Source organism: Rattus rattus, chromosome 1, assembly GCF_011064425.1.
Source record: "Rattus rattus isolate New Zealand chromosome 1, Rrattus_CSIRO_v1, whole genome shotgun sequence".
Lineage (NCBI taxonomy): Eukaryota > Metazoa > Chordata > Mammalia > Rodentia > Muridae > Rattus > Rattus rattus.
In genome coordinates this window covers 233,592,444-233,606,845 of record NC_046154.1, presented here as the reverse complement: position 1 = coordinate 233,606,845, position 14,402 = coordinate 233,592,444, and the positions used below count along the sequence as shown (strand labels likewise).

At 49.2% G+C, this 14,402-nt stretch overlaps 1 protein-coding gene across 9 annotated transcripts in view; it reads left to right on the top strand.

The window, feature by feature from the left end:
* Positions 1–200: 200 nt before the first annotated feature.
* The window catches only part of Mtss1 (MTSS I-BAR domain containing 1), a 139,300-nt gene continuing 125,098 nt past the window's right edge, over positions 201–14,402 (top strand). For 4 of the 9 annotated variants that reach the window (XM_032915830.1, XM_032915814.1, XM_032915823.1 and 1 more), the window contains exon 1: positions 203–834. In XM_032915830.1, the coding sequence (XP_032771721.1) occupies positions 763–834 (72 nt within the window). In that variant the 5' untranslated portion in view covers positions 203–762. Of the gene's footprint in view, positions 835–14,402 lie in introns of all 9 variants that reach the window. The other 5 variants (XM_032915846.1, XM_032915863.1, XM_032915856.1 and 2 more) reach the window with 4 other exon arrangements.

Sequence of the window (14,402 nt, the reverse complement as noted above, 5' to 3'; positions counted from 1 at the left end):
CCTGCACGAGGCGCTCTGAGTGTCCGGGAGACGCACACCGGGCTCGCCTACCCTAGCGCCAGCTCCTCCTTGCAGCAGGCGTCTCCGCCGGCGCGCGCTCCCAGCCCCGCCCTCGGGCGGCGCACGCACGGGCCGCGAGCGCGCGCTTTCCCCGCGCTCCCGCGCCAGACTCACGGTCGCGAGCGCGCGTGCGCTCCTCTCAACAACCCCGGGAGCTCCGCCAGAGCCAGCGCGGGGCCGGGCGCACAGGAGTAAAAAGGAGGCGGCGGCCGCGTCTGCGAGCAACAGATCCGGGCGACGCGAGCTGACCTCGTCTGCTGCTGCCCTATTTCGTTCTCTCTTTCTTTATTTTGGAGTTTCGGAAAAAAATATATTTGGAAAAAATATCTTTTTTTTTTTTTTTTCTTAAATGGCGCTGGCCCCGGGTCAGCAGGCGGTTTTCTCTGCACCAAGATGGGCTTTGCCGTTTCCGTCATGGGCACCCGTGGTGGCTTGATTGTCAGTCTTCCCCGGGCATTTTTGAGGCCAGGAGCCGAGCACTGCACGTAGGCGACTCGCCCTCCGGAGCGGCTGGGCGTTTCGGATTGGGACTTGGGGGACAGAGTGCAGTTAATTGCGAGCACCGCGTGCTCTCTGCAAAACCGGCGGCGAGCCGGAGGCAGGTCGCTCCCAGGGTGAAACAGCTCCCGGGCTGAGCGAGCCCGGCCCCGTGCGCAGTGCAGCCGCCCCGAGAGCGTGTCCTGTCCCCGCCGCGCCGGGAAAATGGAGGCTGTGATCGAGAAGGAATGCAGCGCGCTTGGAGGCCTCTTCCAGACCATCATCAGCGACATGAAGGTAGGACGCCGGGGGCGCGGCTGTTTTGACCTCGCCGCGGGGCTTCCCCTCACCGCGGCCGGCCTGGCTCTCGCCTGCGCCGTGCTGCTGGCCACCTGCGGGAGCTCTGGCGACCCGGGTGTCACCTGCTCACCAGCCGCGCTGCTCAGGCTGTGCTGGGTCACTGGGCAGGCGACTTCCCGGGGGATAGTGGGGAGAGTCTGATGCTACTTGCCATCCCCTGCATTCATAATCCCAGGGGGCGACACCATCTTGTTCCTTTGGGGGCTAAGGGCCCTAGTTCCAAGTTTTCCATTGTCTGTCCCTGGACTGAGTGTCTGCGACCCGAGGAGGATGGACGCCCTGGAGGACACCTGACTCCCTGGGTTTGGGGTGGGGTGCTTGGCGCGGTGGTGGAGCGGTAGTGGGGGCTCTGCCTGGCTGCAGGAAGGAGTCTTCCGGCCTGGGAGATTGGATGGCAGGGTTGTTACAAGCTTGGCTTTCAGGTCTACCTGGAGTAGGGGAATCTGAACAAATTAGTTATTAATTAGTCTGTTCCAGAGCTGCTGGTGGTGCTCCTTGCCTTCCACATACCCTCCCCCGGGGCTCGGCGCTGAAGTTCCCAGGGTAGTCTTTCAGGGTACCCGAGGCTGAGAGGCTCACAGCGGGAAGGCAAGGTTGAGGTTTCCAAAACTACTATACCCAGTTCCCTCAAACACACATCCACACCCCACTCTTCTCTGGAAAGGATTGTGTATGCGTGTGAGTGCGCGCGTGTGTGTTGGGGGCGGGGAACAACACCCTAGCCTTTTCCTGCAAAGGGTGGGACTGGAGATAACCTGATCCTCGAATGTGGGTTTTCTGGTGCTCTGAGGTACACCGTGACTTAGGTTACCCACCCTAATAAATAGGAGCAGCTCCAGGAGCTGCCTGGAGGTGGAAATTGGGGGCGTTGGGGGGGATTTCAAGTGTATTTAGGGAGCTTCTCTTTGGCTCCAGGCCAGCCCCAGTCTGCCTCAACAGATCCGGGGAGGTGGTGTTTAATTAAAAGCTCAGCTTCCAAAAGAGTGGGCAGGTTTGGAAAGCTGTGTTGGCGAGTGGGTGTGGACAGCCCCTCTCCAGCCGCTGCCTGGCGCCTGGGGAAGCTTTTGTCTGATGAAGTGTAAGGTTTGGAGAGGCTGTGGGCCTTTACCATGGACTTTGGGGAGGAATGTTCAGCTGTCATGCCTGCCTCCTCCTTTTAGAAGCAACTGTCACCTCATCCAGTGTGAACTTTGCCAAGGTGCTTGGTTGGCCCTGCTCAGGTCCATTTTGCAATCCTACCAAGCTCGTGCCTTTTGTCAGAAATCCTTGTAGCCTAATCTGTAGCCAGAGCCTGTTCGCCCAGGAATGCCTCTAATCCAGTCGCTTGGAATTAGATGGATTAGTGTCTTCAAAGACAGCCCCTTTCATTCCTTTGCCCTCAATCCACATTGAATTATCCAAGTGTTCTTTTGAACAAAGATTGATGCCCCTCCTTGGACTCCGGTGTTTATTGTTAACTTGAATCTCACCCACTTTATTATAGTCAAAACAAGATTTGGTTTGAGGCGTACACTGTATGTTGTGCTGGGAGGTATTTAAGATGGGTTGGTAAAGCCTCTTTTTTTTGAGGAGGTAATGATATTTCCAGCCCCTGAGTAGGAATGAGGAATCCAGGGATCTAAACTGGTCCCTGACTTCAGTCACAGAGTAATAACACCTGGAGTTTTCCATGCCTTTGATGATGACTTGCTGTTGCCGTTATTATTTTAATCCGAATCCAGGGCTCAGTTCTTTGCAGTAGGTGGTTTGAACCCAAAGCCCTTCAGAAGGCAATCCTTCCCCAAGGATGGGCTGTGTCACCTTCCACCCCCCTGGCTGCCTGGTGTGTAGGCTCTGCCTAGACATTTGTAGGTGCAAAACCTCTTCCACACCACTCCCTCAGTGCTGCTGATTCTAGTTTCTTTCTCTTTGAGTTTGTTAGGGGTTTTCTTGGTTGATGTTTGGTTTTGTTTTTCACTTGACAGTAGAATATTTCAGACTGAAGATACAGCGGGAGATGACGTTGTGCTTTGGATTCTGAAGAATTTTAGGCTCTTTGGGGGGAAGAAAGAGGGATCGGGGAGAGTGTGCAGGTTGTCTGATTTCTAGGGTTATTTTATGCGTAACGGAACTGCTAAATATTTTCGTGGAGTTTTCTTCTTTAGAAGACTTCTTTATGGCATGGCCGGCAATGACACTTTGAAAGCGAAGTAACAAGATTAAATTGGGCTTTTTAGGACAGGTAGCATAGGATCTATGGATATATGGAGTTGTCAGCAAGAAAGTCAGCTCTTGGCGTTGCTTGGCACTGTGATGACCTCCTTGTCCTTCCTGTCTTTAAACTCATGACCAGCTCATCGAATTTTTGGTTCCCTTTCTGTTTGCTTTTAGGGAGAAGCCATTTGGATTGTCATCTCAGTACCATTTTTAGGTTATTTTCTTTTTAAGTGATGTTGAATTGGGGTGAGAAAGAGGCTAAGAACATTTTTTTTTTTTTTTTTTTTTGAGTAGCATCTGAGACTTCATAATGTACAGCAGCACAGGAAGGAGTCAATTTCCTCTTTGGAGAAAAATAAAAGATAACAAGAGAGTGGAATAATTTCCATGCCTGTGCCATCCATCTTCTTAAGCAAAAAACCTCAAGACACAGAAAAAAAGCTCCAGAGGGTTCTTTGTGCTTCCTGCAAAGATTCTCCATGGGCCTGAGTCCTGGGTGTCAGGGTCTGTGTTTACCCTTTTCAGGGATATGGCGAAGAAGAAGTTGTCACTTCACTTCCATTGGGATTAAGCTCCAAGGAAAGTAAGCAGCAGCTGCTAAAAAAACTTATTGATCCCTTGAGGAAAGGAGACCTCTGTTTTCCCCCTTCCTTCCACCCTGCTGTGGTGGTGGTCACTAATGAATGACAGTGTGCAAAATCACTTACTGGCTGTCTTCCCTGGGATTCACGTAAATCGCCCTTAAAGCTGCCTTGTGTGAGTTGGTCCCCCCCCAAAAGTGGGGGAGGGCTGAGCTTTTCATGTTGCCTCTAGGAAGGGCGTTGGTTTATCTGGGGGACAGTGGTCTGGAGGTGACTGTTGACTATCAAGGAGATCCTAGAATCTTTTTGATTTCTATCCAAGTTCTGGGCAGAATTGGCTCTTAGTAAGGTAAACAGATTAGTGTTGTTTGTTTCGAATCATTAGACCAGAATTCGACCATATTTCCGTACTTTCTAAGTTCCAGAGACTTTGTTAGCCAGACTTAAAGAGTATCTCGCCCTTGGGGACAGCAGACTTCTTTTAATAATTAACTTTTATTTAAAAAAAGAAAGACGCTAAAATCAAATATTTCCTCGTCCTTGTTGCTCAAGCACCAGGATGCCAGGGGTGAAGTGGACCTGCTGCAGGTAGAACTTTGCCCTGGGTTCAGGTTTATGTAATGTGGCTAAGCTAAAAAATACCCAGTTGCACCTGAACGAGCCGTCCCGTGTGTCGATTTAGACAGGGGTGTTCTGTTACAGGCACCTGTGCTGAGCAGAATAGCGGCCTTGTTCAGTTCCTCCCAGGCCGCCCCCACCTCTGCCGGCCACCAGTATCCTCTGTCTGAAGTTCTGTCTAAAATTAGCACTGCTAAAGGGACATCTTGAATTCCACAGGAATCTCGAGGTGGTTCAGAGACACATGGAGATGTTTCCCCTCACCTATCATGAAGTGACCATATCAGTAGCATGTCTGACGCTTTGCAGTGACTTTTCAGCCGCCCCGTTTGCTGTTGTGAGGGTCCTGTAGTAAGAGGGATTCACTTCCTAGGTCTTTATTGAGGCCTCCTATGGAGAAGGTCTTTTGCTAGGCTCTGTCCTTGCTGATATAATATGGCTGCAGGCCATGAAGGAAGGGCTGCAGTTTTGGTCAGGGGAAGGGTGTCAGTCTTCTTGGACTTCTCTTTCAAAATGCTTCAAAATAAAAAGGTTTTCTGTAGCAAGATAATGAAAAGCCAGCCAAGCGACCAGGTACTGGGAGGGAAGTGGGCTGCTCTGGGGAGAGACTGACAGCTACACAAAGGCAGAACAAGCAGAGCCCTGTAATGGACAGATGGCCCCATGTTGGCTTTTCTCTTGGCAAATGGTTGTGTTTGGCCAGGGTTTTACAGCTTCCTCATTTTGGGCCTGTGGGAGAAGAAGACAAAGTAAAGATGTCATAAAGTTGGCAGTGGAGCTGCCCAGAGAGGGCTCCTCGTTCGTTTGGAACGATAGGGTCTCTTCTAGGGAGATCAGTGTGTTGGGAGTTCTTGTCTTCCTTTGGAAATATGTCACTTTTTGGGCTTAACTTAGCTATTCTGTGGAGAAAGCCCTTTTATATTCTATCAAATAAAGTTGTTTAGAACTTGTTGCTTGATGTCCTGAATCTTTATGCTTTGGAATTCCGTACTTCATAGAGGCCCAGACAGAGGGATCATAGCTTGCATGGAAGGTAGACTGAGCTCACCTCTGGCCTGGTTTAGCACTCGGGTTTCTGGAATAATATACGTTCACCTCTACGGTATTTTCTTAGCAGCTTTGTTGGACCACCAAACTCCGCTGTGATGTCAGCAAGTCGGACCCAGCCTCTCTAGCTCCATTTGCACTGCATATTAACAGGGAGCACTTCCTGTACAGGCGCAGGATGTCTTACACAGGCCCTGTCTTCCTAGCGGCTGGCTGATCGCCTGTTTGGCCTTTGACGTCTTCTCCCTCATCTTGGACTGTAAAGGAAAAAAGAAAAAAAAGCCAGAATGCTACAGTCAGTTTGGCCAGCTCACCTGAGGTTGCTAAAATGCTCGGCGGGTGAAAAGGTTGAAGCTATTGATCCATTAGAGGCTTTATCGTCTGTATCGAAGCTGCTCCATCTTTGCAAGGATGGGTGAGAACTGGCAGGGTTCCCTCTGCGATGAGACCATTTAGAGGTTCCCATTGGGAAATGGAAAAATGAGATCATTTTGAGTTCCCCATTACTTCTTGGAATAGCCTTCAGGACACTTTCCCACCAAACCCCCCACCTCTGCAAAAATAAAAAGTGCCTTCCCCCAGACCAAACAGAAGTCAAACGACAGTTTTGAATGTAGCCGTTCAGAACACGGCGAGGACATATTTGGGGCCCCTTAAATGGAACTGGCTGATGGCCGTAAACAGTTTAATTCAGATTTGCAGATTGTACTGCTGATATGGCCTTATTAAATAGTAAATGGAGAGACAAACAGTAAATTAATTGGCAGAGCATTCAGGAAGCCTATTGTATTTGATTGCTGAGGCTCTCCCTTAAATCAGATGTAGAACGCAGGTTTCACGTGAGCGTGTGCTCCAGAGACAAGACAGGCCCCACGGCCCCCAGCCAGCCCTGGTCCAGAGTCTGTCCCGAGGCTGTGCGCCCACCTCTCAGCCCTCACGGAAGGCCTTGGGGTGGCTCATTCTCCACATCTACCCAGTGTGGGCAGAAATGGCTGTTTTTTCTCTCCATTGTGTGATTGTGACCGTGAGGTTTGGTTGTGTGAGATGCTCTGCTGTACCACCTGGCACGTAGTTGGTGCTCATTATTCATTGCCTATAGCGCACAGTGGGTGGGAAGGGACCACCGTGTGCCAGGCTTCTACTGACTGACAGGCATGCATGATTTTACTTCATCCACACACTTTGCAGATGAGAAAACGGAGGCTGGGGCAGGGAGACGCAGTAACTTGTCTGAGGCCGTGCTGAGGTGGAATTGGTGTTCAGACCTTGTCCTCTTTTAGAGTAGAGCTGTTTAAGAACTCAAGGTGTGGGGAGGGGCGTGGATATACTTCTAGAAGATAGCACTTCGTCTGTGTGAGCCCACGGGAGGGCCATAGAAGGATCTAGGACCCCTGACCTGGAGGCGTGGGCTCGAATGGAGATGTGGGTGGAGGTCTCTAGTGCAGCTGCTGCCTCTGGGAAGAATATTTAATTTGAGGAGAATGAAGAGATGTGGCTTCTCCTTTTTCCCATCTATCAGTCAGATCAATAGAAAAGTTTGCAATGTCCCTTTCATCCTGGCTCTGTAGGTGGGTCAGGGTAGAGAAGCGTTGGGGTCAGGCTCTCGCTGGCTACCCTCAATGCTTCTCCCTGTCCAGGTACAAAGCTCATGGGATGTCCTCACTGACTAGGCTTGAGCGTGGAGTCAAGGTGTCTGAGGCGAGGCTACACTCTCATAATCATGTGGATTAGACAGGTTCACGCAAAGTTCACATGACTCCTCAGAGTGAACTCCTTACCTCAAACTCATTCCGTGTCCAGCCCCGGAACACGCCTGTAAAAGAGCTTTCTGTGTTTAATTACGTCCTGGTAGCCCTCCGGTTTGAGCCGAGTTGGTAGAGCCCTTGCCCTTGAAAACCTGTTTAGATGGGCTCCCCAGAAAACCACCTTCCGGTATTAATTCTTGGCGTACACGGCCTTGGTCTTAGTCTATAAGAGGCTTCTTTTCCTGTCTTAAGTGGGGGGGAAAAACAGTTGAGTGCCTTTTAAGCTGTGTGTCTTTTTATTTGATTTCTTTGCCTTAAAATGGACAGGAATGGAAATGCTGGCTTGCTTAGTGCCAGGAGCTCCTAGGAGAGGTGGACAAGGGCAGTAGATAGTGTTTGGGACTCTCTTGCTTGCCACCTGCCATATGTACAGGGCTCTGCACAGGCCAGGGTATTGGGGTCTGTCCAGAGCAGGAGATCTGGACATGTGTGGTCGGGCATGGTTACAGGAAAGGCCCACCGAGTGCCCTGGGAGACACGAAGCCTGGGCCTGCTCCCAGAGTCTGAGTCAGTGCTCTAGGCGGCATCTTACTCGTTAGGATTTTGAAAGCACTAGGTCACCAGGGTTGAGGATCACTAAGCCATCAGGCCATCCCCTCCCAGTTACAACCCTGTCATGGAGCATTCTTGATCTCACCCAAGCAAAAGAAGAACCCATTTAGATGCTTGCTTGCACAAGGATGTGAATAATCTCAATATCACCTAATTTAGTCTTCCCGATAGCCAAATGGTATGTTTTGCTATGTGCATCTCGCCACTATTAAAAATTAAAATTAGAAATATGGCAAAATGCTAAGTCCAGTAAGACTCAACAAAAGCTTATCTAGAATTCCTCACAGGTTAGTTAATTAATTAATTGGTTAATTAATTAATTAATTTTTACCAATCTGTAATATGCCTGTCTAACGCTCCTCATTGTTTGGAAATTTAGATATGTTAGTGTGGCCAAGGTACTGAGCTTTTACTCTGATTTTAGCCAGGCGTAATGTTGCTGCGCTGTAATCCTGGTATTTGGGGGGTAGAGGCAGGAAGACCAGAAGTTCTGGGTCATTCTCAACTACATGAAGATTTTGTGGTCTGCCCTGGTGGTTATGAGACTGTCTTAAAATACAAAAACAAACCGCACAAATAAAACTACGTAACAGTAACAAATCGATTCTTTTAGTTGTTTGAGTTTAAATAGCCATGGGGGGCTAGGACTACTTCACTAACCAGCGAAGCTCTTAAATACACCCAGGATTTTCCCTGCCTTCCGGTTCTGCTTCCTGTCTGCTCACCTTCTACCTCTTGCTGGCCAGGATGTGATGCTTGTAGACATTATGGAGCCCTGCTGACCAGGAGCACAGGGAGCTAAAGGAAACCCTGCGGCGGCGAAGTTTCTCAGTCTCTAGGAGTCCCAGTTTTGTAGTTTTGTTGTCTGTAAGGTGGGTGTAATCAGATGTCTGCCTTTTAGGTTCCTCCTGGAGATTCTGAAATGCAGATCTATTTACCTGTGAAAGGTTCCCCTCTTCCGTGTAGCACATGTGTCCAGGAGTCAGTTACTGCTGCCTGTAGGTTGGGAAGGGACTTAAGATCTAGGCCGTAATTATTTCTTTGTTGCTTCAGGCAAACACTGTCTCACCTTTTCTTGAGCCTGTAGTGGAGCTTCTAGAAATGAAGTTAAAGTTTTTTCGTTGTTTTTCATAAAGTAGCCTTGAGTACGTTAGAGCCCTCTGGCCCAGCGCGGTCTACAGGTAATCCATTTCTCTATATGCAGACCCCACCAACTGTTGGTTAGAGGGTTGACCAGGAGAAAAAAAGAGGCTTTCAGAGCTCCTGAGGACAGGGTCAGGGAGGGGGTTGGGGGGAGTGGGTTGCTAAGCCATCTTTTGTGCCTTCGGGTTTTCTGGGTAACTATCACCTGTCTCTCAGTGGCTTCTGTCTCTGTCCCCAGTATTGAGTACATATGGAGTCTCTGTTCCCTCCCAAGACTTGGTCTTGATTTGAGCTTCTCCCTGCTATCTACAAAGCTGCCCTTTGGTCTGAGCTTGGCTGGCAACTAGGTCCTCTGTCCCTGGACCCCAGCCGATTGGCCCGTGTGTGCCCACGGGCGCACGGACTCACCATGGCTCCACAGTTTCCCACCCCATCCTCTCTGCCTATTGAAAGCATTCTCAATTGTCGGGAGGGGTCTTCTTCTTGGGCCATTCCTCCTAAGACAGATTCTGTGAGCTCATCCTTCATAGTCCACTGAATAGTTACTAACTTCACAAAGTGGGTTTTCTGAGTGGTGGTGGTGTACACATTTAATCCCAGCCATCAGGGTGCAGAGGCAAGTGGATCTTTGTGCGTTCGAGACCAGCCTGGTTTACAGAGTTGAGTTCCAGGAGAGCTAGCTATACACAGAGAAAGCCTGACAAAACCAAAAAACCAACAAAAATGTGGTTTTTTTTTTCCTTTGAATTTTAAAAGCCTGGGTCTGCCTTTTTTTTTTTTTTTTTTCCTTTATTCTGGAAAAATTACTTTCCTGAGCCTCGATTTTTTTTTTAAATTTACATAATGGGAGGTGAGGGAACAATATTTATCTCAAAGATTAAAAGAGAAGGTAGATATTTCGCACCAAATGGTTTGGTGTGAAACACATGCCAAATGAATGCTCTTTGTGTCTGTCCAAGCTACCCAAGTCTGTCTCAAGCATCTGCAGTCTGCAAGTCCGAATTCTGAAGCTTTATTGGGCATCAGTATGAGGACACTCCTCAGATTCCAGATTTTAGGACATTTTAGACTTGAGTCTTTAGGATTCAGGGAAGGCTATGCAAATCTAAATTAAAAGTCTTGACATTTGGAAACAAGCCTGGTCTTAAGCATGCACGTTCACACACACACACACACACACACACACACACACACACACACACACACACACACACAGCGCGCTTCACACTTTAAAAATCAGAGTTCCTTGCTGGTGGTGACATTCAGAAAAGTACAAGATCACTCGAGTTTTGATACAACAATCCATATTGTGTTTCAACTTTCAACATACAGATAGCTTTCAAGAATGCAGTATGTACATTGAGGGACACTGGCATGGCTGGCTGGGAGAGTTGGAGCTGTGAGCAAGCCTGACACAGGCCTTGTCTTAGGTTCTTTACAAGACTCACAGGCAAGACACTGCCTGGTGCCAACACTAGAGTTTGTGGGGTGGTTGAAGAGTGCCTCTAATTTCCACCTGGGGTGGGAGGACAGAGTGAAGAAGGCCTTTGGCCTGGGTGACACCCAACTGACAATTCAGGCTCATTTAACTTGTGTAATAAATGTTTCTGTGGTGGGAACTACCAGGCACTAAGTGTTTGACACTCTAACCCAGCTGGGTAGAGACTGCCGTCATTCCCGTTCTACAGACGGGGCACAGAGCTGCAGAGAGGCTCAGCCATTTGTATAGCAGGTGAGGGGTCAAGCCCAGGCATGTGACATCCTATGACATCTGCTCCAGTACTGTGCTCTGTGAGCCACTCTCTGTTGTCTCCCATAGCGTGGCATTTCAAATTTTTCCCTTCGTGCTCTGCGGCGGACGCACCGCATCGGTCTGATGGGTTTCAAGTATACCGTCAGGATTCTGGATCTATCACATGTGGAATCTAGATTTGCCTCTGGGCTGCTTCAAGAGGCCTTGTGGGCTAGGGTGGTGGCGTGAGCTCAGAGTGCTTGCTGTGCAAAATATGAGGACCAGAGTTCAAATCCCTAACGCCCACAGAAGACACTGAGCATGTCTGCATCCTCCTGTACTATTGGAGGCAGAGAGAGCCGGACACCCCAAATCCACCTCTGGCCCGTTCATGCTCATGGGTGTATGTACCCACACGTGCATACTTGCATAGCACCCTACACCCTCAAGAAGCTTCGAGGGGCCTCAAGGGACAGAATCCAATGGCCTGAAATTCTTGAACAGTTAGATGACCCATCTGTTGGTGCCTCTAGCTTATCAGCAGAGAGATGTAAGTGGAGAGTGATGGAGTCCAGTGTGACTACCTCAGGATTCATGCTCTACCTGAGTGGCTCACTCCAGACCAGGAGACTGAGTGCCAGCCAGGAGCCGGGCAGATCCTTGCAGTTAGGGGCTGGCAGTGGGGTGGATTGGTTTCCAGGGAGACCACAATTGCATTCTGAAGCCTGGTTTCTTGTCCCTGAGCAGCTGCCATTAAGGAAGTCTTTGAGTTGGGTTTAATGGTTGTTCTTTGTTTTGAAGTGACTGTTTACTGAACCTTCAAAGCCAACGCCACAGCAGGATGTGATCTGGGACCTGAATAATTGCATCAGACACCCCAATAGGAAGCAGGTACTGAGGAGCCTAGCCAGGAGTAGCCCAGGGCCAACTCCTGAGCCCAGCCATTGCTGGGAGGACCGAGGTCCTCATTCTACAGCCAGGAGGCCCGCAGTCCCATGGAACTTGGGTCCTCAGGAACTTGGCCCGTTTGATGGTGCTGGCCTTAATTAGGGACACCCTAATTAAGTCACTGAGGAGGCAGGGTTTTTTTTTTTTTTCTTAAAAAAAAAAAAGCAAATGTTTTGAGAACATTGCATGAGGGATTACTTCTGAAAGATTATACAAGTTATATAAAATTAATGGAAGAAAACCTAGAAACTTCAATTAAGTGAAGTCGTCCAAAAGCACCAATTAGAAAGTGGGTTATGTACTCAGGCTCACGGGAGCCCGACAATTAAAGGGCTGTGAAACCTCCTTTTCATCCCATCTCCCCTTCCCATGCAAGGACTTATATAAGCTATGCAAGGTTCTGTGACGGCCACGTGACTTTGTTTGTATGTCTATAGTAAATTCTACTGGGGACACATTTGAGGACCTACTGTGCGCAGGGTCCAGTTTGAAGGGCTGGGGATACAGAGCAGCAGCCAACAAAAGCGACAAATTCCTGCCTTTCTGGAATGTCTGCCCAGTGGAGTGGGCGACAGATAAAGCATTGATACATGGCATTGATTCTTAAAAAAAAAACAAAACAAACCCTTCCCCAAACCAATCCCTCTTTTTAGTTTTCATTATCATTTATTTTATGTGTATGGGTGTTTTACAAACTTGGTATCCCAGGATGGCAGAAGAGAGCATTGGATCCCACGGGACTGGAATTACAGTGGTGAAGCCCCATGTGGGTGCTGGGAATTGAAGCTCTGACTTCTGCAAGGGCCACTGAACTCTCTCTCCAGCCCCCTTCCTCTAAGATGCTCAAAGGAATCCATACAGCGGCACAGTCAGACCTGGATGTCTTCAGGAGTGGTGAGGGAGAGGAACGTCTCCGGGAAGGGGACACTGAGTAACAACTTGTGTTCTGTGGGAGAGTGGTCCAGTCTGTGCGAAGACCCTGAGGCGGAGAGCTTGCCTCTTTCCTGTGTTAGGGCTAGGCCGGTTTTTCACTGTTAGAAGCAATACTGCAGCATGCATGCGAGGTGGTTTTTTTGGTTTTTTTTTTTTTTTTTAGGTTTGTGTTAATCATTGAAGGATTTATCTGTGGCCTAAAGGAATGCGCTTCTCAAAGCTTCTGGAACTGGTGCTGAATGTCTTGCAAAGCATGTCTCTGCTTACATTCCTGTGTCTGAGCACTCATCTTCCAGATTATGTTGAAAGACGCTCAACGTGGTGGACATTAATGCCAAGAGCTTGCTGAGTTCCCAGTTTCTTAGGGCTTAGGGGCAGGACATACTGTCTTATCTGGTGCTGAGGTCCGCCAGTCTTGCTGTCTGGGTAGTTCTGAGAAAGCAAGAGTGTCTTCACTTACAGATTCCTAGGCCCACCCTTAAATTCTTTGTTGATCTGGGGTGGGGCTCAGGAATTTGCCCGTTTAATAAACCCTTACTGATTCTCTCTAGGTTTTGCAGGGATTGCTTTAGGGGTTGCTGGGAGGGGAGCACAGGCTGACCAGAGCTACCAGAGGATTCCTCTGTAGTTTGTGAAGCAAGAGGTGTTCTCTCTCTCTCTCTCTCTCTCCTCTCTCTCTCTCTCTCTCTCTCTCTCTCCTCTCTCCTCTCTCCTCTCTCTCTCTCTCTCTCTCTCTCTCTCTCTCTCTCTCTCTCTCTCTCTCTCTCTCTCTCTCTCTCTCTCTCTCTCTGTGTGTGTGTGTGTGTGTGTGTGTGTGTGTGTGTGTGTGTGTGTGTGTTTCATTCCACCATGGATATATCTGGAATATATTTGGGTGGACATTTTGAGTCACACTAACTGTGACTCTGGGAAAATGCTTACCTTCTTGCTTGCTTTCTTTCCCTTTTTGCCAGGACTATGTCTGCTTCTTCTTTGAGAGCCTGGTGAGACATTTGGGAAACTCCCTCCAGTCTTTCCAACTTGGTGAATGCTCCCATCTGCAGCTTTGGCATCAGTGCACCCTCTTGTCGCTGCATGACTGGCCCCTCACTCAGTGCCTGCACATAGTAGATACTCATTTAGTGCGCTGTTCAGGAAGGCTGCCATTGTGTGCTGACTCACTAAAGCAGGGCTGAGCTCTGTGTGCTACTCAACCCTTCAAGCACAGTGGCCTCCTAGTCATCCTCTGGGGGCAGGAACTGTCCATTAGCATCGTTTGCAGATGGAGACAGAGTGGCACCAGGTGATGAAGTCACTTGCCTCTAAGGTCACTCAATGAACAGATCTGAAGTTGGGCCAGCTGACTCTCTGGTCATGCTCATACTCTTGAATGTTTGTCAGGGCCCTCTGCCCCTGCGTGAGCGATAGCCACTGGAAACACATGCACACATGCACGCACTCAGGCACATATTGTAAAAGTAAACGCAGTACCTTTTGTGGTCCACCAGGGCATCTTTCCCGACTGCTTGTGGTAGGAGTTGGGCGATGAATGAGGTGTGGTCTTTGCCCCAGATGGAAAGGTATTCAGCACAGTGTGGCCAAGGCTAGACCCTGGGGTGTGTTTGATGAGTTTGTGAACCTGTGCCTGCCTCCTGGAGATTGGGCAAACAGACATGGTAGTTAGTGAGGGGAGCAGAATCTCAGAGGTCAAAGTCGTTTTGGAGTTGGTGGAAGTAAGTCAGAGAGGGTCCTTGGAAGAACGAGGTGGGAGGTATGCATGTGCCTGTGTGCAGTTGTGGGGTCCAGACTCCAAACTGTATGGGGGTGCTCGGGCTATGGCGTGCTTTGCTGGTCGTCTCTGGGATGTTGACAGACAGGAACTGATGAACGAAGTAACAGCTCTGGACTCTGCCCCCGAGGGTTCCATGAGGCAGGCAGTATCATAGGAAGGCTTAACTAACAAACATTTCA